Source organism: Dipteris shenzhenensis, chromosome 4 (genome assembly GCF_047967505.1).
Source record: "Dipteris shenzhenensis isolate YYH24624 ecotype China chromosome 4, Dip_SZ_1.0, whole genome shotgun sequence".
NCBI lineage: Eukaryota > Viridiplantae > Streptophyta > Polypodiopsida > Gleicheniales > Dipteridaceae > Dipteris > Dipteris shenzhenensis.
Genome location: NC_141599.1, coordinates 8,662,904 through 8,685,185, shown reverse-complemented (window position 1 = coordinate 8,685,185; position 22,282 = coordinate 8,662,904). Strand labels below are relative to the sequence as shown.

At 40.9% G+C, this 22,282-nt stretch overlaps 1 protein-coding gene across 1 annotated transcript; it reads right to left on the bottom strand.

Annotated features, from left to right (window-relative positions):
* Window positions 1-4,763: 4,763 nt before the first annotated feature.
* On the bottom strand, window positions 4,764-6,203 carry LOC147902419 (vacuolar iron transporter 1-like). The gene is made up of 4 exons (XM_087373226.1): window positions 5,914-6,203; window positions 5,496-5,581; window positions 5,278-5,392; window positions 4,764-5,139 (listed from the first exon to the last, which is right to left on the bottom strand). The coding sequence occupies exons 1-4, from the start codon at window positions 6,201-6,203 to the stop codon at window positions 4,764-4,766; spliced, it is 867 nt and encodes a 288-aa protein (XP_087229352.1).
* Between the last annotated feature and the right edge of the window lie 16,079 nt (window positions 6,204-22,282).

Here is a 22,282-nt window from a genome sequence, read left to right as displayed (position 1 = left end):
CCCTCTATATCACGTGCATTCAAGGCCTATATTTAAAATCCCTTATCTGTAAATTTTTTCATTAATAAAATGTACCCCTTTTCTATACAAATCTGTAAATTTTTTCCAAAACTATTTAAAATAGTCCCTTATGTATATTTATTTCTGTAAATTTTAGAAATAAAAAATATCCTTCTGTTGAACTCACGTGATAGGTTACATATGATGAGTGACCCCCCCGAGCCAAAAAATAATTCTTCCAATTGAAGAACGCCAGGGACCCGAAAGTGAATCTACTTCATCGACAACCTCATCCGATTCATGGCACGAGCACGACCGATATGACCTCAACCTTGACATTGGTACGCATTCAAACCAAAAGAAGTTCAATGCAACACCCATGCACACAGTAGAATGAATGCCAAATGAAGAATACCATAGGCTTTTCAAGAATCTAACTGACAAACAACGTTCATAGTGGATGGCATAATTTTAAAGAAAAGAAAGGACCCAGCAACACCAATACATCTTTTCCTCTTTGAGAATGCAGGAATAGGTAAAACATACATGCTGCTCCTAATTGTACAAGCACTCCTTCGACACTACTCCCTCAGAGACACAAACAATGCAGATAAAACTTGCTTCTAGCATACATTGGAAAAGCAGGAAGAAACATTGGCGGGAACATGATACATGTAGCCTTGCATTTACCCCTAATACTTTGCAAACTACACAGGGCTCGCACCAAATAAGCTTCAAACATTTTCCATACTATATGAAATCCTGAAGCTAATAGTTATCAATGAAATCTCGCTAGTAGGCCACGCTTTGTTTGCAACTGCTGACATGTGAATGCGCGAAATAAAACACAACCACGTAGAATCTTTTGGAGGCGTCGATGTCCTACTGTGCGGCAACCTGTGCCAAGCTAGCCCAATTAGAGACAACTGGATCTTCAATGACAAAGACACAAGTGTGGCACTCTCAACTAACATTCGGAAAACACAAATCAAATACTACGAGGTCGATGAACCAATGAGATAGACACACATTCAATACTTAGACATTATTAATAAAATAAGAATGGGCAACCAAATTGAATGAGACATCGAAACCCTGAACAAGTTATACAGCGAACGTCCTCCACAGAAGCAAAATATTCCACATCTTTTCTACACAAATGCACTAAAAGATAAGCACAACGAAGAATTCTTCCAAATACTACAAGCACAACCACACATAATACAAGCAAAGGACCATAGAAAGAAGACATGCAAAAAAACAATAAAAATACCAATAGACCCTAAATCCACAGGAGGACTACACTACGAATTGAAATTAAAAATTGGAATGATTATTGAAATTTCCTCAAGAAACCTGGACGTTAGTGATGGCCTTGTGAATGGCGCAGATGGATTGTTCATGGGACTAGCAGACATGTGCATGGCCTATACATCAACAAAATATACGTACAACAGAAACATAGGGAATACCAATCCAATGACTGAATACTTACTCAACCATGGCACATGCGGATGACATATTCTCAATAAAAAAACATAAAAGCAATAGACATCATATGCTTCCAAGAAACAAGAATGACAGATATTAAAAAACTACACATTCCAGGATTCAAAAAAATAACAAGACAAGAGGGCCTAGGGATAGCAACATACTGCAAACAGGAAATAGACATTATAGAGGTGCATTACAGAAACACAAATGATACCCAGTCATTGCTCACTACCATCATAACAAAAAACAAAGTAAGACTAGCTATAATCAACATATGAGAGTGCTCTCAATGGAAGCAAGAACAGAAGAGGGAGAGAGAGAGAAACAGAGAGCCACACAAGTTTTGGTGGGTGCAGAATGGGTGAAGTGCACACACAAGCACTTGCAGTAAAGTTTTCATCAAAGAGCAAGTACAAGGCATGCAAGCATTGTGGAAAGACCAATCATCTTGAAAAAGATTGCTACAAGATCCATCCTTGCACTGATTATGGCAAGAACAATCATTCAGAGAAGTTTTGCAATGAGAAGAAGAAAAACATGGCAAATCTGGTTGAAGAGAGAACTCCATCAACAAATGAAGAATCAAACTTTGTGGTGGTAGAAGATAAAGACTATGCCTTTTGAGCACTTTGTCTTTTGAACTTTATTTATCATCACTTGGTCAAATCTTGAGGTTCTCTGCCTGGAATAGTACTCCAAAAAGAATGTTATGTGTTTTGTGTTTTGTCTTTTGTAAATCACCTATGATCACTATATGATTTAGGCCATGTGATATGTGTTTGGTCTATCCCATTTTTGTAAGCCTTGACACTTGGGCACCTTTGCTAGCATGAGAACCTAGCCATAGATTTATCCTTGACCACCATGAGATGGCATGAGAAAGTATGTGACTAGATGTATCCTTGACATAGCAAGAGGCAGACCCTTGAGGGGGGGTATGTTGGGATGTGTGTGATCAAGGGCTTGCTAGCTAGGTGCATGTGTGCATCCATTAGCAATCATATGGTTGTGTGTGTGTGTCTCAGGAGAGGCACACTTAGTGCCATACACCATGACAAAGGTGATGATGTAATGAAAAGGCCCCCAAATGGGGTGGTGTCTATGATTGTGGAGTTCCTATGATTTAGGAGTTACCTCCTTTGATGTAGGAGAGGTGCCATTGAGTTAGGCCACCCTCTCTCCCATTCTATAAAAGAGAGGACTTCCTCTCAACTCAACGGAATATTTTGCCATTTGGTTTGCACACTCTCCTCCATGATGTCCTTCACTCTCACTTTCCAACAAGCGGAAGGTAGAACCGTGCTCTAATACCATGAAAGAATAAAGATCTAAGAAGGCTCGTAGTAAGAAAGAATCATGATGGAGAGCTAGGCCTACCAAGCATGGACGCAAGTTCAGTTAGGCTACAAGATCGAGACTTGTAATTATATAAATACTTGAGAGCTTGCTTGTATATATCAAGAATACAAGGTAGGCTTCATATATAGAGAGAGCCCTTAGAATAGTCAATACATGTGGGATCCTCTCATCCACATTTCTCCTTGTGGATAACTTTGATCCACATCTTCACATCATGTAGTCCACATCCTAGGGTGGCTACTTTAATACATTCCTATACCATACCTTAGCCTTTAATCTATGTGCACATGGCACCATATCTCAACACTTTGCGGATATTCTTCATCTTCAGAGTTATCTCCGTTTTTTTATAATAGTTCTAGCAAGGATTCCTTGATAATATGATAATCTATGAAATAGGTTGTTGTACTTCTTAGCTCGAGCTTCTGCTCTCACCCTTTACCTACATCTCTCCTTCTCCCTAGCTCCTTGTGTCTCATCTCAATGGCCCCTCGAGATGCTCTTGCATCACATACCTAATTAGGTGTGATTTGATCACGTGGGTGCAAGAAATTTCATTTTTCATAATCAATTCATAAATGGAAATCTTGTTTTTCTTGAGTGAGCACAAGTATGGTAAATCTGTCATGACACAATACCTTAGGCTGTCATCACTAACACGAACGAGATCTTGTTAAGCAACTCAAGTTAGATGACATAGTTGACCAATCAAATTAAGAAATCTCATCTTTGAGAAGCATATTGGTCCCTCCAACATGTAAGTTTTATCAATTGAATTTGAAGGAATGAGAGGTTGGTGTTGAGTAGGGGATTGAATATTAGGTGTGAAGCTGAAGCAATGTCATGAAAACAAACTAGAATGTGCTTTTCCTTCTCATCATGATCTTTGTCTTCAAAATTGTTCCTTCTTTTTCTCATAGTTCTAACAAGGGTTCTACATCTAGAAGGGAATCTATGAAATACATTATAATGTCTGAAATCTATGCTTAGTAGGGGATTGAATATTAGGTTTGAAGCTGAAGCAATGCCCTGGAAACAAGCTATAATGTGCTTTTTCATCTCATCATGATCTCTGGCTTCATAATTGTTCCTTCTTTTTCTCACAGTACTAGCAAGGGTTCTATACCTAGAAGGGAATCTATGAAATACGGTGTTGTTGGGATATAGAAAGACCAAGATAGTGTACATTCAATTTGGATTTTCCTAAAAGGTTATTTAACTTTAGTCCTTACTTGGCAAAGGGATTTGAACCACCTAAATGGTTTTGTCTGCCATGTTATCAAAATTGGAATAATATAGAGGCCATAAGTACATATGCTTGTGAAATGCAATGAGTTTAGATTATAAAAACTTGAACAAGTATGTTTTGGATAATGATGAGGGCTCCGCCCATTGTTGGCTCAATAATGGCTTGTAGAAGGATGATAGCATGGGTAGTAGTTGGTGCATCCCCATATTTTCTAGACTTCAACTACCCATGCTTGCCAACACATGTGGTGGGATTTTTATTAAAAATGTAAATTTTTTGGTCTTTTATTCATTTTGTTGAATTTCTTTAGTTCTGAATTTGAAGGGGGAATACACGAAAAATTGAAACAAAAGAGAAGGGAAGGCCTACTACAGTGCAGTACGCTCTGAGATCACACACACACAAACACAAAATGAGCATGCAAATCATTACTTTCAAAAAAGATGAAGATTCACATGTAGATAACGATTGTCCCAACTGATTCTACCTAACGATTCATTAGGAAGGCGGAATGGGAGTCTCTCCACACCTACTAGAAGTATAAGTATGAAAAATAGTACTTGCATGTATGTTACATAGATCAAGTATATTAAAGTACAAGATAAAGACCTAATGTAAATTTAACACCGAGGAGTTGACATATACGGTGATCATCGTCATCCTAAAGTCCTATCATTAGTGTTTTGCGCGGATGCATCGTGGTGACCAGTTTCTGAGACTTCTGTGTGCTCGAGTGTTGAGCCGCCTGAATCGCCCGAGCAAGACCGAAGGCGGCAGCTGAAGCTATTGCCCCTATTACCACAGTCTGTAGAGCACTCTTCAATGGCTTTGCTCCTGTGAAACACCCCTTGAGCAAGCCGAAAATGAACAAAGCAAATATTGTTATTCCTATGGATACGAACAAGGCTTCTCGCACATGAGGTATCGCCATGTATGGGATGAGTGGAATCAGACCCCCTACGATGTAAGATAACGCTATGGTTATAGCACTCTTCAAGGCTCGTCCCGGATCAGGCTTCTCGAGTCCCAGCTCGAACCTTCAACAGATATAGAATTGTAAGTTAGCATGTCAAAAGATCATAGAAGGGCACGAAACAGGAATTGTAAATTAGCAGTTAGTTTTAAATATCATTGTTGATGATGAGCATAACACGAAAATTCACGAAGAGACTAACCTCATCATGAAATCCAGCATATCGTCTGGCCGCCGACGCAAAGCTTCCACCACTGGGCTGTATTCCGCAGGTTTCAGCCCGAATTTAGAAAGGATCTCGGCTATTTCATCCGCCTCTACACATCCAACATGCAGCACGTTAATCGAAATTTAAGATGATCGCTGTATAAACAACATTTAGGAGATGCAGGCCGACGTTATTTATGGGAAAACGCAAACCTTTCTCAGGCATGTCTACGATTTCATTCTTTTCTCGTTGCTCTTCGCGATTATAATGGTCCGTGTCACTCTGTGCAGCTAAATATCTGTCATTATTTGAAAAGAGGAAAGTAAGTCTCCCAAACGGCAAAATACTACGGAGGGTTTACGACTAAAAACTCTTCCGGACGAGGCTCAGCCAAAATCTCTAAGACGCAGCACAAATAGGTCTGGCAGTTGGTTCCGCAGTACCGCAGAAACCACTTGACATGATTTTAAGACTGGGAGACAAAAGTTCGCTTCCTGTGCAAAGGAGCGTTGATGGGGTGATGATAGCAAGTTCATCACTCTGCCACCATGCCTCGGCTAAAATGACAGACATTCGTGCGCTTCAAGCCATTTAACGGAGCTGGGAGACGATGTTAAGTGAGTGGGATACCCGCCAAGCCCCATAGCAATAGCACCCGCCGCAACCTCGGCAAGACCAGCAGTGACAACGATGGAAGAAGAGGCAGAAGAGCCGGAAAGGCCAGCAGCGAGAGCGAAGGGGACGGTGAGTCCATCAGACATGCCGATGATAATGTCGCGGACGAGGGCATTGGAACTAGCGTGGGTCTCTGAGTGGGGGGCCGGAGGGGGGGCAACTGCAAGGGAGGGGAGCGCGGGGGAAACGGCGATGGAAGGAGGATCGTGGGAGTGGATGGAGTGAAGGGAGGAAAGGGAAGCCATGAGAGCGAAGGGAGAGCTTTTTGGGTGGGGGTTTGCGTGGGGGGCTGGGAGAGCAGGGAGGAGTGTGGAGGAAGACGGGAGGCGTGTGGAGGGCACGACGCAGGCGCTGATATAGCCCTAGGAATCTCGCACTTTCCTCGTCCAGCACGCTATGCTTTGAATGGACGGGGCACGCGCCCTCGAAGCAGACGTGAGGCGATCCCACTTTGCGGGGTAGCTCCCAGGCCATAGTTCCAAAGTTTCAACGTGCTCATCATCTACTCCTCACTCGGCGCATAGCTAGAGCCTACAACACAGCTAGCTTTCACCGTTCACGAATCAGCAGCACCTCCAAAAAATACAAGAACTCGACGCCAAAACCTTCTGCTTTTGAGTCCTGCTTTCGCGCTATACCATATGTTTTTGGTAAGCACTCTGACATCTATTGAATGTATAGTTTCTGTGTGATAGCATTTCGCGTGCCAGGACTACAGCCAAGTTGAAGCACATCCCTAGTGTATTTTGCGCGACCAAATTCGGCTAAGCTTTCTCTGCGCGGTCAAAATCGTATTAGATTTCTCTGCAATTTTTTAAGGCTTAGGTTGAGAGGCGGAGAGAGAGAATCCCTCTCTCTTTCTCCAGTATAGACCGAATCCCTGGTCGTCTATAGAGCCGTGCACACACTGACTGACTTCAGTAATGTAGCCCAACTCTCTTGGAAGCCCTAATATTCTTCCATTAGTTCGTATACATACGAAGGAGGGACGATCGGTTCGCTCATCTGCTGGGCTGCGCAGCAAATGACGTAAAACTTTTAGGTACGTAACAAGGAACTAATTAGACTATAAAGGCCCATAGACTCTCAGCATCTCTCTCTCTCTCTCTTTCTCTCTCTCTCTCTCTCGAACATGTCTATGGACTGTGAGCATCTCTCTCTCTCTCTCTGCCGGCCTACTCGTTGTTCTACATTTCCTGATTTGCCACGACGACCTAAACCCCGCAAACAGTTAAGCCCCCCCTCGTTCTATACCCTCTCGAGCTGCGCCCTGCCCTCCTCCATCCTACACAACTCCATGTGCCTAACCGCCTTTCCTTCTCAAACTGGCCGCCCCAATGCCTTCGTACATTGTAGTCGCTGCAGACGCAAATACAATCCCGTTTTCGATACTCTTGTTTTTAAAATTTAGTATAGTATGTCTTGCATCTCGTGCTTGATTCTCTAAAAGCATGTTATCCTTCCCTTTTCTTTCGTTCTCTTTCTAGGCTTTTCTTTTCTTATGTTTTGTCATAGCTAATAGTCAAACTTATGCTCGATATTGAAAATGGATTGTTTGGGACCCTTAGGGAGTATGCACACGTTCTTCCTTTTGGGTAGGGCAGTATGCTCAAAACACTACCCAGCCAAGTTGTTAGGTTGAAGAAAGGAAAGGTATTGAGAATGCATATCATAGCGGGCCACACAATTGTCACAATACAGAAGAAAGCCAGTTGTTCTTTATTCATGGTAACGTCTAGCTATAGTAAAGAGACGACAGGCAAGAAAGACACGCGCGCACACACTCACACACACACACTTTGACACACATTACAATTTTGCAAATGGTGGACCCAGAGAGTGTATAGACTAATAGAATCTCTCGATATTCAAGTTATGTCACCTCTATGGTCTTGTCCTCCTTAAGGAAGATTGCTCTTCCAATGCTTGGCCTAGAATGGTTCAAACTATTGAGGTAGAATGTTTTGTTGTAATACAACATCTTTTATTTTGTCTGAGCAATGTATAGATTTCGAAGGACTATTGATCTTAGCATTGGGATAATATGTTGAAGGCATTCTAGTTCAATGTTTACATTGCCATATCTTTTGGCCAACAGGTTATTGGCGGTGACTAGAAGTACTAGGTCCCTTCTAAAAATACAAGTTTGAAGGGGCTTATTCTTGTTGAAATCTGTGTAGTTGCTTCATAATTTTATTGTATGTATGTACATTGAATGGTACAAGTGTGTCCAATCATTCTCATGTGTGTGTGTGTAATTTCATCGTGATCATTTCCTATGTTTGCCTTGATTATTCTTGTATTTATTTATTTTGTTAAATGCTGTCACACTTTGGGGCCTAGGTCATGATATGGGCTTGTGAAAGACAAATTCATTCATAATGGTGTACATAAATTTTCTATGACCTATGATGTGAGTTGGATTCTTTCTCAGCAAGAATTCCTTTTTAGCAAGTGTGTTGACAGAAAACCAATTTCAAGAGGAAGCTAGAAATTATGGATGCCAATTGATCCGGTATTGCTATAGCTTCACTAGGACATGAGACTTTTAGATACTCCATCTTGCCTTGTTTGATCTTGAGAGGAGGCTTATCTGTTTGACAAGTTACATTGATTCAAAGAGACTATTCCACATTTTAGGCTAGTATTAGTATACTCAAGGGGTTCACCTTATATAATTTTTGTGTACCACGTGTATTTAAAAGGAGGGGTATTTTAATTTGACTTTTTGAAAAAATTTAGCAAGATTACAAAAACAGGAGTTGTTTTTTAATACAATCTTAGTCCATAAGTAAAGAGGGGTGTTTTTATTGGGGAAAAATTTTTAGTTTAGGAGTTTTTTTAATACCCTTTGAACGCACGTGATATATAGGTTTCTTATTAGTGCACCCCTCGAGTTAGTATAGTAAAGTGTATGTATTAGTCTACATTAGTCATAATGACAATGCAATATGTGATCATAATGGTACTTAATATAATGATTTTTAAGTGACAGAGAACTCATAATTTTTGTTTCTTTTGTTCTTGGAGTCTATAAAGGACACTGGTCATTAATTAAATCTCTTTTATTGATGCATATTGAGACAAGGTTTGAGCTTAGTTGATTAATTTCACTGATCTCTTGGACTATTGGCAGCGTTATACACATGCATTGAACTTGACATGTTTGTTGGTTATTTTTCTACTATTGTTCATGCATCCGTGATAATGCATGTGTTAACCGAATCATTAACAATATGCCACCGCTGGTTAGTAATGTCATTTGAGGGATAGTGGCAAGTCCATAGAGCTAGGATTTTACCTTGCCCAAGTTGATTGCAAAGAATGAGGAAAGAGAGTAGTATAAGGAGATTAGGATTGGCTCTCCCTTCAAAAGGTGACATGTATAAAAGGCCAAGTGGATGACTTTGGTCTTCATTGTTGGATGCACAAGTTTGGAATACAAGCTCCCTCTTCTCCTCCAAGAGTGTTTTTGGAAGTTCTCTTGTTTCCTTTGTAGTGCCTTTGTGTTTGCCACTATATCCCCATTAATTCTCCTCCCCTTCTCCCTCTCTTCTCCCATCTCCCCTTTCCCTCTTTCTCTCGTGGAAACACATTGCAACAATCCGAGAGCTTGAGTGACACTTGCGGGCGGCTCATTTTTTGCATTGCTCTCACAAGGAGTAGCTTGGAGGCTCCATCGACATTCATTGAAGATCCCCATGACACATGGAGGCTCCATCAACATTCCTTCAAGATCCCCACGACACGTGAGTCATCGTCGAGACGACACAACATGTGCTACTAGACTAATTTTTCCTAGTATTTAGTGAATTGTAACGTTCTCGCCTTAAATTGCTATCACCCACCTTGACAATCGTCATGCTTTCGTGATAGTGCATATATTGCTACTAGATTGATTTTACATAGTCTGTATTGAATTGTGAATTTTTAGTATTGAAGTGCTAGCACACAATACTCCTTTGATGTGTTTCTTCATATCATCAAACTCCTAATTGTGATTTGCATTATGGTGACTCTAACCTGCTACTTTCATGCAATGCATATATGCATGAAGTTTGTCAAAGGATGGTAGAGCTAATAGCATTTCTTTTTTCACCAGACTATACCGAGTTTTAATTGGAGAAGGTGATCTTGTTATAAACCAAATAGGTTTGAGTTCTTAGTGTGTTGTGTCACTGAAGGAGAACTACTATGATTCAACATTTTGACCCATTACATGGAGCTTACAAAGTACATAATCTTTGTCATATTCCCATTGCACATTGTTTCATGCTTAAAAACTTGGAGATTTGTCAGTGGAGTTTTAGGAAAGGAATGAGCGAAAGTGTGAGTTTACGAAGAGAAAAGAAGAAGCTATCATTTTCTTTCTAGAAAGGATTTTGGATCATTTGAAACTTACTTTCCACGTTTTTAAGTGTTGGTAGGAAGATAGTTTGGAAGATTTCTATGGAGTGTATGGTGTCAAAAGTCATAAAAAACAACCAAGAATGAGGAATCATGCTGAAGATCGAAGTGGTTTTGAGTGTTGATACTTACCTCTTCAAGAAATCTCTCATTTTGCATTTAAATGTTGTTTTTATTTCTTGTTTTTTGCATTGAGTAGGTAGATCAGGTATTTTTGCATCCCCCTTTCACAAAAAAACTTGAATACAAACTTCAAAATTATCAAAAATCATCAAAAACCAATGGGCAAAACTGCGAGTTTCTATCCCCATGACCCGTTGTGATAGCTCGGTATCTTGCCAACCTGTCACCTTAAAGCCTCTATCCCATAGGTCAAACATGTGTTGACCCCGCGGTTCCATAATGCTAGCTCACTAGACTGACACATGTCAGTACCTAACTCGTAATCCTAATTATTTAGTGTCAGTCAGCTATCCCATTGGTCAAATAACTATTCCCATCAGATCGATGCTTTAAGTCTATCCCGCGCTGACCTACTATCTTGCCAGGTCAGTGCTTTAACTCTATCCTACTGACCTGCTATCCCGTCAGTCATTACTTTAGCTCTATCCCGCAAGTCGTTGCTTTAGCTCTATCCTATCGGTCAATGCTTTAGCTCTATCCAATCGGTCAGTGCTTTAACTCTATTCCACCAAATCATTGCCTTAGCTCTATCCCACTGTTCATTGCTTTAACTCTATCCTGCGCTTAAGCTCTATCCCGTCAGTCAAACAGGCATGGACCTGATACCATAAGGTTAACATTTGCTTGGGTGTAGCCAATCGCAAAATTATTTTTGGGACCATTTTGGGGCTGCGACGCGACACGCTCCTATGTGAAATTTTATTTTTTTTGCGGACACGTGCTCTTGTAAAAAAATTTCCCGACGTCATGATGCCACACTGGCATAATAACGAGACACAATATATTTATTATGAACACTGTAGAGCTTGACATGGCAAGTTTGTACTACATCGTGCATCTCTACATTGCTTCGCATACTAGTGCAGACTCTGGTCTCACCATCTATGATCGCATGGCCTTTTGCCGTAGCTTTGCACCTGTCACTATGTAGTGCATCCATGCAGATCATTAAAATTCAAGGTTGTCTTGTAGAGACCACCACGCTGGTTCTTGGTGTAATAATGAGACACAATCTATCATTCTAAACACCACCATAGCGTAGTACTCTCTAACTTGGCCACCTATCATTACACAGCCTATTGTCGCAGCTTTGCCACTTGCCATTGGGCAGCGCTAGCTTGGAGAGACCATCGCACTAGTTTTTGGCATTATAATGAGATGTAATCCATCATTCTGAACATCGCCACAACACAGTCTCTTCCCTGATGACCTGTCATTGCCCATAATTCAAGGTTGTCTTGGATCGACCATCGTGCTGGTTCATGGAGTTATAGCTCTGTTACCTATTTTTATGTATTACAAGAGGAGGTCTATGGATGACCACTGCGCTAGCAAATAGAAGTAGATCTATGATAGCAAATGTGCTCGTTCTTAGAGTTATATATTTGTGTACCAAGGAAAATGTATTTTCTTGTGCAACCAAGAAAAATGCAATTGACGATATGGCCCTTGAGGGGTCCCATTTAGAGGCAAAGGCCATATTGACATGCCATATTTGTCTAGTGGCATCCTGGATATTGTATAATGCATGTCCATATGGCCCTTGTCCCTAAAGAGGACCCCTCAAGGGCTATATCATCAATTGCATTTTCTGAAAGTTTAATTGTATTTTTCTAGATGTATCTCCATGCAACCACAACAGGGGGTCATCGGAGCTATTTTAGCGCTATTTTGGTCCTAAACCAAGAAAATTGTAGTCCTACTTTACTAGTATTTTAGTCCTTTTTGCAGTAAATATGAATGACGCAAAAAGTATTCTGAGCCACCGTGGGGATTGGAAGCCCAGTGGTGCCATCCAAATAATCAACTACAATTCATCAAGTGAAAATTGAGCAAACAGATTACAATGTACATCTCCATCCAATAACACATTGTATAAAAATTAACAACTTATACTGAGCAAAAATTGAATAGAGGGTCTTACATTTATAAAAAGTACTCAGCAATTGTTAAGAGCCTTAAAGGACAAAAGATAACATCTGGCGACCATAACCATTCAAATATAAAAGTTGACAAAAGTGCATAGTGAGAGCCTCAAATTTAACAAAAAGAGATTACATAAATGTAATAAAAACTCAACAATTGTTGAGAGCCTTAAAGTCCAAAACATTACATCCAGCGAGCCAAAAGATCGCTAAGAGTGTTAGAGGCATAAGGATTACATCCAGCCACCATTGCTGAGTGGTTATGAGCCTTGTCTGAGTAAGAGAAAATTTGTACAACTCAGTATTGCCACCAGGCCAACTTGGTGCATTAAATTTTTTTAGGGAGCCAATGGAGGAGACAACGGAGAGGCTGAAGACCATGCACATTTCCAGGACTCAGGATTACGGCCGCCCCAACAAGTCAAGAGTAATTTTGTTTAAAAATCTTGAGGCCTTTGTCACAATGTCTAAGGGGAACCCATATAGCACAGCCATAAAGACGCCAAAGATGAGCATGTCATCTAAGGTAGTGACATGCAGATATGGGGGGAATTGACCATGGGAACAAAGGGTGTCCACTAGTGCCATCATTTCTACTCTAAGTGAGTGCAACACAATCACCTTATATGAGAAGACAAATAGCATTGGGATCACAATGCATCGAGGGGGGGTGGTAGTAGGCATGGTGAAGATGATTGGGTGAGCAGGGGAGTAGATGAGTGATGACTAGAGTTGGAGGAGGGAGCATGGAGCAAAGTAGAGTAGGGGTGGAAAAGAGCTGGAGGCGGGTGTGTGGAGCAAAGTAGGAGAGCAGGGGTGGATGAGAGCAACGTAGTAAAATTCCAAATGTTGTGATCTCATATTATAAAGTTTGAGCCACCGTGGTGGCTAGAGCTCGCGGTTCCATCCATGTAAATTGCAGGCCACCGCAGTGGAATCTTAGGCGCGACCCCAAATGGGTTGCTAATTATGAAGCAGATGCTTGATGGTGGATGAGAAGGCCACTCCGGTGGCTGGTAATTATTTGCCAGCCTAGTGGAATCTTAGCCATGATAGAGGTGGCTGATGAGAGCCACCACCACCAAGTAGTACAATTACCACAAAAGTAAATTGTCAAGTCTAATCACCTCTAATCACTCAGTACCATGCACTCTAGTACTCTACTGATCATGCAAGCCCGATGACTAGTAATTTATTACACTCTTAGTAATCATGCATGCAGGTGAGTAACTGCAGGCCCCTCCAGTGGCTCGTAATTAATTACTACCAACCCGATGGCCATAGACGTGGGCTGATTAAGAGCCACCACCACCGGGCAGTAATTCCCACAAAAGTAAATCATGAAGCCTAATCACCTCTAATGACTCATTACCATGAACTCTAGTCCTCTACTGAGCATGCAAGCCTGGTGACTGGTAATTTACTACACTCGTAGTAATCATGCATGCAAGTGATTAGTACTGTGGGTCACTGCGGTGGCTGGTAATTAACTGCCATCCCAATAGGTCAATATTTACTTGGGTGTAGCTAATAGCGGAGATATTTTCGGGGCCATTTTGGGGCCGCAACATGATGTGCTTCTAGGGGTATATTTTTGCAAATCGCACGGACCCGTGCTCTCGTCAAAAAATTTTCCAACATCATGAACACGCACTGGCGTAATAATGAGACGCAATCTTATCATGGTCAATAGTGTAGAGCTCAACACATGGCACTATATGCTTTTACTCATGAGCATAGAGACTGTTGCTTTACCTCTGGCTTGACTGCATCACACAACCTTCGCCTTGCCATGTTTGCTTGCACAGCTTCACCATCTGTCACTGTGCAACACAATCTGAGGTTGCGCTGACCACCATGTTGGTTCGAGCACAACCACATTGGCCAGAAGTAGATGCCAACCTAGGCCAAGGTGAACGGAGAGCACAGATAGAACTATCTACTACATTTGCCGCCATATGTGCTCCCACACAGTACACTTTCCACTGCAAGTGTTGACCTTGCATGAGCTGATGGGCAAGGGAGGAGAAGGGAAGGTATTCAGGATACAAATTGTGGGTGTCACAAATCTTAGGCCAACAAAGTGGTATGCTGGCAAGAGGAGCAATAGAGACGATGCCCATGCTCATCTGGCACTAAAGAATGAGTTAGCGAATGATGACAGTTGCCCATAGAGCTGCCTGTCGAGTATTGGGGTACTCACACACCCAAGAGTTATGGATCATCACTCCCTTTTCTAATGGTGGAAGTATGCATGATATGCTAATGTTTCTCCCACAACGATGTGGGACATATGTGCAATGGGTTAAGACCACACATCCCAAAGAAGAACCTCACTTTGACTGGAAATATCCACTCACCAGGTTGTGAGCAAGGCTATTTTGTTGTCATGCATTGTCCATTTGTGTTGCTATTGCCAGTGGTTTGGAAGTAGTTCATGAGCAAAGATATGCACACATTGATCTACAAGCAACCAACTACATGCTGGACTTCATGACGGATTACATGTTTATCTGAGTGGGGATTATTGATTGGGGAAGAAGCCTCCACTAGACTGAAAGTCGATATCCAGAAGACCCAGATTTCGCTCCTCTGAGGGCATTTCCATGGCTAGCACCGGAATTATATGCCAGTACTACTACCTGAGCAAATTCGAAGGGCGCATGGGCATCCGAGTTAGATTGATTTGCCGTTGGATAGCTATTTCAGCAAATTGCCAACTTTCTCATAGATGTTGCAGATGCTCTCAGTGATAGCTCCGTGAAGGGTGACGTAATCAAGCTCTTGGTTGATTGTGGGAATGCGCTTTGCAAGATTAATCCAAAGGAGCACCCTTCCATGGGAGAAATTTTAACAAAACTGCATAGTTTCAATGTAAACGAGGATGTGGCAATGCGACCCATGAAGGAAATGAAGACATGTTGTGTCAACATAGGATACCTTTGGTGCCAAATGCAATGCCAAGACAACAACAGAGTAATAGAGTCAATCCTAACTATGCCAAACAGGTAAAAGATGAGTTGGATCAGCTTTTCCATGCTGGGTTTATCCATGCCATTGATCATAGTGACTAGTTATTCCCTATTGTGATTGTGCCTAAGAAAACTGTCAAATTTTGAGTCTACATGGACTATAGGAAGTTAAACGCCCAAACAATCCCTGATCTGTTTTCAATACCCTTCACTAATGGAATCTTGGATAAAGTTGTAGGACATGATGTGTACTCATTTATGGATGGTTACAGTGCCATGCAAACACATCCCTATATTTGATAAATAAATATCGTGGATAATTGTGAGTTGTTCGAAAGAAAGATTGGCCCTTACCACTATTGTAGTAGGGTTATCTTCTGTGCTTAAATTTAGTTCTCGTGTTGACTCTAGGACTAACTATTCAGTATCAAGCTTAGTGATAGTCACTGGCATGTCAGCTATCTCTCATTCCCCTTTAATATCTTCAGTGAAGTTACTCGGAAAGAGAGCATTTTTTTTGGCAATCTACTCATCTTTCAACTTCATTTTAATGTCTACACTTGATAAATATCAATCTCACCCACAAGTACGATTTGTAACTCCATCAATTGTAACTCAACATCTTGAGGAAATGGATCTGCAACCTCCAAATTCTTTGTTCAACAGCTACTCGAAACCTTCTAAGGATTTGTTGGTATACAGACATCTTGACAATCTGTCTTGATGATAATCTCTTCTTAACCCCAATCATGGAGTACTTTTACACTCTTCAACCAAGGTCATCCCAATAATATGGGATAGGCATGATGTTCCATGGAAATCACAATAAAGCTAACTGTATAATAGAGTTCCTTGATGTGTTGAGTAGAGAAATCTCAATAGTACGAAGCTATTCTCATTAACTTGACAAATGTAAAAAAGACTTGCATGTTCTTGAATATTTACCATGCTTGGGCTAGCTATGTGCTAGATTCTTGCAAAGCACTTGGTTCTGTTTTAGTTGCCTTAGATTGTGAGGATTCCCCTCGCTTGGTAATAGACAGCTGAATTTACTTAGACATCTCTACTACTGGAGCTGTTCCTTTCAACTTCCTTGCAATTTTGGTTGCCAACTCCTTTTGAGCCTTCTAATTGATGTCTTTACTTGAAGCATCTGTGTCTTTAGTGGTGGCTACTAATCCTTTCGATCAAGTGACCACTTAGGCATCAACTACATCTGGTAGCTTAGCTACAAATGCTTAGCATTTGGGATTAGCCGAGTACTGTTGACGATGCTCTCTTCGTTCTTTTAATTGGTCTTCTCGTTCAATTTTATGTTCCACCAAGCAAATGGCCATCCACTCAAAATCCAAACACTCCATAGATGAGTTCTTGGACTCCACTTGCCATGATAAACCTCCATCCACCAATCTTTTGGGTCACCTCTCATGCTTTTGGCTTTGCATAGTACTCAACTTTCACCCTTGGGGTAGTGTAGCCGAGTCTCTCTCCTTGTGATCGTCGCTACAGTTGGACAATTTCTTCTGCCAACTTCCTTTGGGTGTTGAAATCTAGTTCTAGAACACTTTTCCTTTTTAGAGCGTGTGTAAATTCTTCCTAAATTGGAAGTTACGGCTTGTCGAAGTTTTATGAAGAAGAGGCCTTTTCATGATGTGGCATATGGATTCACATGTTGCATGTAGGCATGTACTTACAAAGGGACTGTGCTTGGGTGGCACTACTGAGTGTGCATGCTAATGTGGCATTTAGCTATCCCTAACCCTGGTTGTTGTGGGTTCACTTAACCATTGACCAAGGTAAGGTTTCACTAACCTTAGGGTGACCACAGACTTAACCAATGGTACTTCTTGGTTAGCTATTATCTACCATGTGTCTATCAATAGAGTTGCGACATGTCCTAAGGTCTAACCTTAGAGAAGAGTGAAGAAAAAGGATAGGGCATGTATCTGCGATGGCCTCTAAGTGACGGTGTCATGAGTGTAGGCTGTGGGAAGCCCGTAATTGCAAATGAAGGCTATGGAGCTATGCTTGACAAAGAGTCTTGGGAGGGTGATTGCAATTCGGGATGTGCTTATATGTTGTCGCTCCTCCGCATGTTAACATCTTTGCTACTAGCCCTTATGTGTCTCAAGATTTCCCATTGTCTAGCTTTTTCAGGCCATTTTCCATGTCTTCCTCTATCATGTTTCCATTTGTTGCTCTGATAGTACAATTGTGGTTGATATTTTCTTCCCCATCTCTTTCATAGAGGCTTTTAACAAATCATATCATGTCTTCCCATTGTGCCTTCCTCTCTTGGCATTTGTTGCCGTGTCGTTTTTGGAGAAACTTTCTGAGGTTTTGTTTCGACTCCTCAAAGCTCTCAAGCTACTTGCTTTTGAGATATATCCTTTTTTTTGCCTTACTACCTATCTATATGTTTGAGCTTTGTCCTCCTTTGTTGGATTTACTATTTTCCCCGGCACTATTTACATCCTTGCAATCTTGGTTGTACCAATGATTACATGGCATCCCCAAACTTCTTCCCTTGCTTTTAGTGAAACATTTTTGAGCTGTTAACAGTAGGGTATTTGGTATGTATTTGCTCATTTACTGCCATAGAAAAGCCGCCTTGCGTGGCCTTCGATCTTGGCAGTCGTGGCTCTTGGTAGCCTTGGCTCTTGGCAGATGGAGATGGAGCTTCTCACTTGCTCTGCGCGAGTTATCGAGTTGACTTTGCAGCTTTGACTTTCTCTGATGGATGCCTATTTGGATCCATAGATGATGTTTCAAACCGACCCTTCTCTGGAACTTGGACACTCATGGAGCTTCTTTCACTTTGCAATCCTCAACTGCAGTCAGTTGGCAGTGCAACAATGGAGGGAGTCCAAAAGCTACCCATGAAGCATACCTCCCCACTGTGATATTTAGTGGCAATGCACCAATACAAAAGGAAAGATATACTACAACAACTCATGCCTTTGACTACGGGTTTGGCTCACAGAGATTCAAACCGATCACTGGCAATGGCTCAGGCCATGCTTCCAATGTGTCTCTTGCCATCTATGGTTGCACTCAGAGATGTTCTCTGTTGCAGGATGTTGTAGACAGGAGTCTCTTTAGAGCAAGCCTATATTTAGAGTAACTGAATCTCTCTAAAAAAAGGACACAGAGACCTCTCTCTCTCTCTCTTTCTCTCTCTCTCTGTCATGGAAGAGTACTACATCAGAATAAAAAAATGAAGTCTCTCTTTCTCGCAAGTCAGAACTAAATGAAAATCCTTCAACAAATGGAATTTCATAAAGGAATGAACAAAAATCTTTCATCAACACAATGAAAGAATGGAAACACTCGATCGCTCAATCTCTCAGTCACTAGGATGGAACCTCAGCGGTGTTGGGATGTGTGTGATCAAGGGCTTGCTAGGTGCATGTGTGCATCCATTAGTAGTTATATGGTTGTGTGTGTGTGTAGGATAGGCACACTTAGTGCCATACACCATGACACCGGTGATGATGTAATGCAAAGGCCCCCACATGAGGTGGTGCCTATGATTGTGGAGTTCCTATGATTTAGGAGCTACCTCCTTTGATGTAGGAGAGGTGCCATTGATTTAGGCCACCCTCTCTCCCATTCTATAAAAGAGAGGACTTCCTCCCAGCTCAATGGAACATTTTGCCATTTGGTTCCCACACACTCTTCCATGATGTCCTCCTTCACTCCCAATTTCCAACATTTGGTATCAAAGCCAAACCATCCATTGAGCCCTTAGTCGATTTCATCTTCAAACTGCCACCTCATCACCTTCTTCTCCACTCTCCACCTTCTTCCACATTTTGCCCTCTTCTCTCCAAATTTTGCTTAGCTTTGTTCTCTCCTCCTGCTGCGCCATTTGCCAAACCCTTTGAGCTAGATATACCTTGTCTTGGGGCAAAACTATGACCCAGAAGAATTAAGCTTAGGTCGTCTCTGCTGGGCGTGCCGACACAAATATAGTACATTGATTTGTCACGTAATTCTGATTGCTAGAGCCATATCTCTACAAATTATTTGAGCACAAGCTGGGTGACACTATGAGCTACCTTGTATCCAAATTTGAGGACCAAAGCTTGCTAGAGTGAGGAGTATTTGCATTTTTCACAGTTGAAGAAGGCGCAACTATCTTGGACGTTTGAGTGCCTAATTGCACCATTCCTCTATGGTGGATCTTCATTGGTAATCAAGCTTTCAATTAGCTACAAATGCCTCATGAATGCACTCTTCAACAAGTTGAATTGAGCCCTCCAAATTACTATATTTTTTACTCTTTAGTTTTGGGCATTTTTTATTGTTGAATGCTTGAATATGCAAGCTTGGAGATGACTTATTGACAAAAAATTATTGGTTAATAATGCCTAGCTCTTGTCCATCTTCCAATGCTTCATATGTGAAAGCAAATAGGAAGAAACAAAGCACCTAGATATGTCAATAGGGAGGTAACAAAACTTGTGAAGGAAAAGTCACATAAACCATATTATTATTTTGATGCAAAAAGTTTAGGATTTTTTGATTTTATGGCTTGCAATATGCACTTGTATGATTGAGACTCATAAGCCATTTGTAAGAGAGTAGACACTGCCTAAACATAAAGGTAAGACCCTCTCATGGCCACCTTTAAGATAGACAAGTTCAACGGCCGAGGTTTTCACACTTGGCAAATGAAAATCAAATTTGTGCTTCTGAAAGAAGATCAGACTCCAATGTGAGCTACACGACCAAAATAAAAATGATTATTGTTTTACACAAACTTGCCAAAGAAATAGTAAAAATAAGGTTAGAGTTGATACTTACGCCTCATGATAAGGCATTAAGATGACTCGCACCCCATCTAAATTCAAAGGGCTTAACCAGGTACAAACATCTTCTATAGTCTTTTGAGGAGAGCTAAGAATAGAAGAAAGGAGAGCATCGAGCATGTAGACATGATGCTGCACCTGCACTAGGAAGCTGAGAAATAACTACACTACACCAAGAAATAAACAAACATTAGCTCATAGAACTGATTTGCATTCTGCACTAGGAAACTGATATATAACTACAGTGTGAATAAATAAACAAATGTTAGCTCATTGAAGTAGCAACAAATAAATAAACGTTACGTGAGAATGGCCAAGATAACATTGTCATTAACCTCTTTTAAAGGATTGGAGAGGATTGAAACCTCCTCTCTACCAAAGCTTAAATACTGAGGTTCTCGTTTCAAAATGATCCTAACTTCAAATGAGCTCTCCATTTTATCCAATGCAGCTAAATTTGATTTTTCAATCAAATTTAGAGGTGGTTGCATTGTTGAAGTAGAAGGGAGTGCCTCCATATTGACTTCATCCATTTCTTCTCCCTCTATTGCCTGTAAACAAATATGAGAGATTAGATTCATTATCTTTAAATTTAAATCTTATTTAAAAATTTGTATTTAGTTGAGAAATAGAGAGTTCATACCGCTAAGTATTGTCGTAGTGGCCTTTTTTCATAACCCTGCGAGCCATAATTATCAAAGAAGGCATCATCATGTTTGTCTTCATCCACCAACCTCTCTGTGAACGGGTCATGTAAGTCCATCTTTTCATCATCATCAACTGGGACATTATGATCTTCAAGGTAATCATCCATGTCATCGGTGTCCTTGTGGTCTATCTCTTTTTCATAGCCTATGGTTAGATCTGCTTGAAGCTGGAAATCAGCCATGAAATGCTTATTTTCAATAATATTTGTGGAGTTGCCTTTTCTTAGGAGATCCTCAAATAAATATCCCATCCTGCACAAGGTGACCTCCCAACCTACCGGTAGCAAATTCTCCATCATGGTAAGCAAGAGACTCCCACTTTTTGCAGGACTTCCATAGTTGTTTTTTTGATAATGTATGGACCTGGGAATATCTTGCTCTTCTAGCATCAATCTCAAATTATTTGAATTCCCTCTTATGTTCTTTTGTAAGGAGTGATCAGGGTTGGGACTCCGCATACATAGAAAGAATGATTCAAGAGTTTGAATCGCTATGCCACATTCTCTCTTGCCTCTCTTTGCTGCATAAACACCACTATAGATCTTCAAATCTGATGAATATGCTCGCTCTAGAGTAACTTGCATGGCTTCTTTGTCTTTTTTATCAACAAAAATGACAATGTTGCAAATCGCCACTTTGCTAATGGTGGTATATACTATTCTATCAATGAAGTTATGGATATCATCGCTAGAAACGTCATTGATAAAGAATAGTTGTGGCTTATCCCATGTTGACTCATTCTTGAAGAAGTCATCTTCTGAGACTCCTTGAAGTTCACAATCTTTCCAGACTCTGCCGTAACCTCTACATTGAATTGAAAGCTTTGGTGCATATCTGTCGGCATCCTTATCTCGCTGATTAATCTTTCCACATATGCAACCACCTGTTGTGGGATTTCTTTACTCATATAAGAGGTTACTATTTCCGACCCATCTTCATCCTTTTTAATCCACCTGTTTGCCCATAGCTTTACCTTGGGTGTTGACAAAGAAGCTATATGCTTTACCACATTATAGTCAATGTTACAATGAGTAAGTGGAATTTGTTTCTCTGACAGCAAATACTTAATGGCACTATGCACTGCATCACACCTCACCTGTACATTGATGCATTCTTCCATGCAGTGGTCTTTGTCTTTTTTTCCAAAAAACCATTCTTTCTTTAAAATTTTTTGTGCTGCCATGGATGCATACTTATCAGGTAAGTACTTTACAAGCCTCCACATCCTTGCTGTCAACTCCTTCTTATCCATTACCTTTGACTTGCCGGAGATAAACAAAGGAGCTTCATAGGTCAATTGTCCACGCTCACAAGCA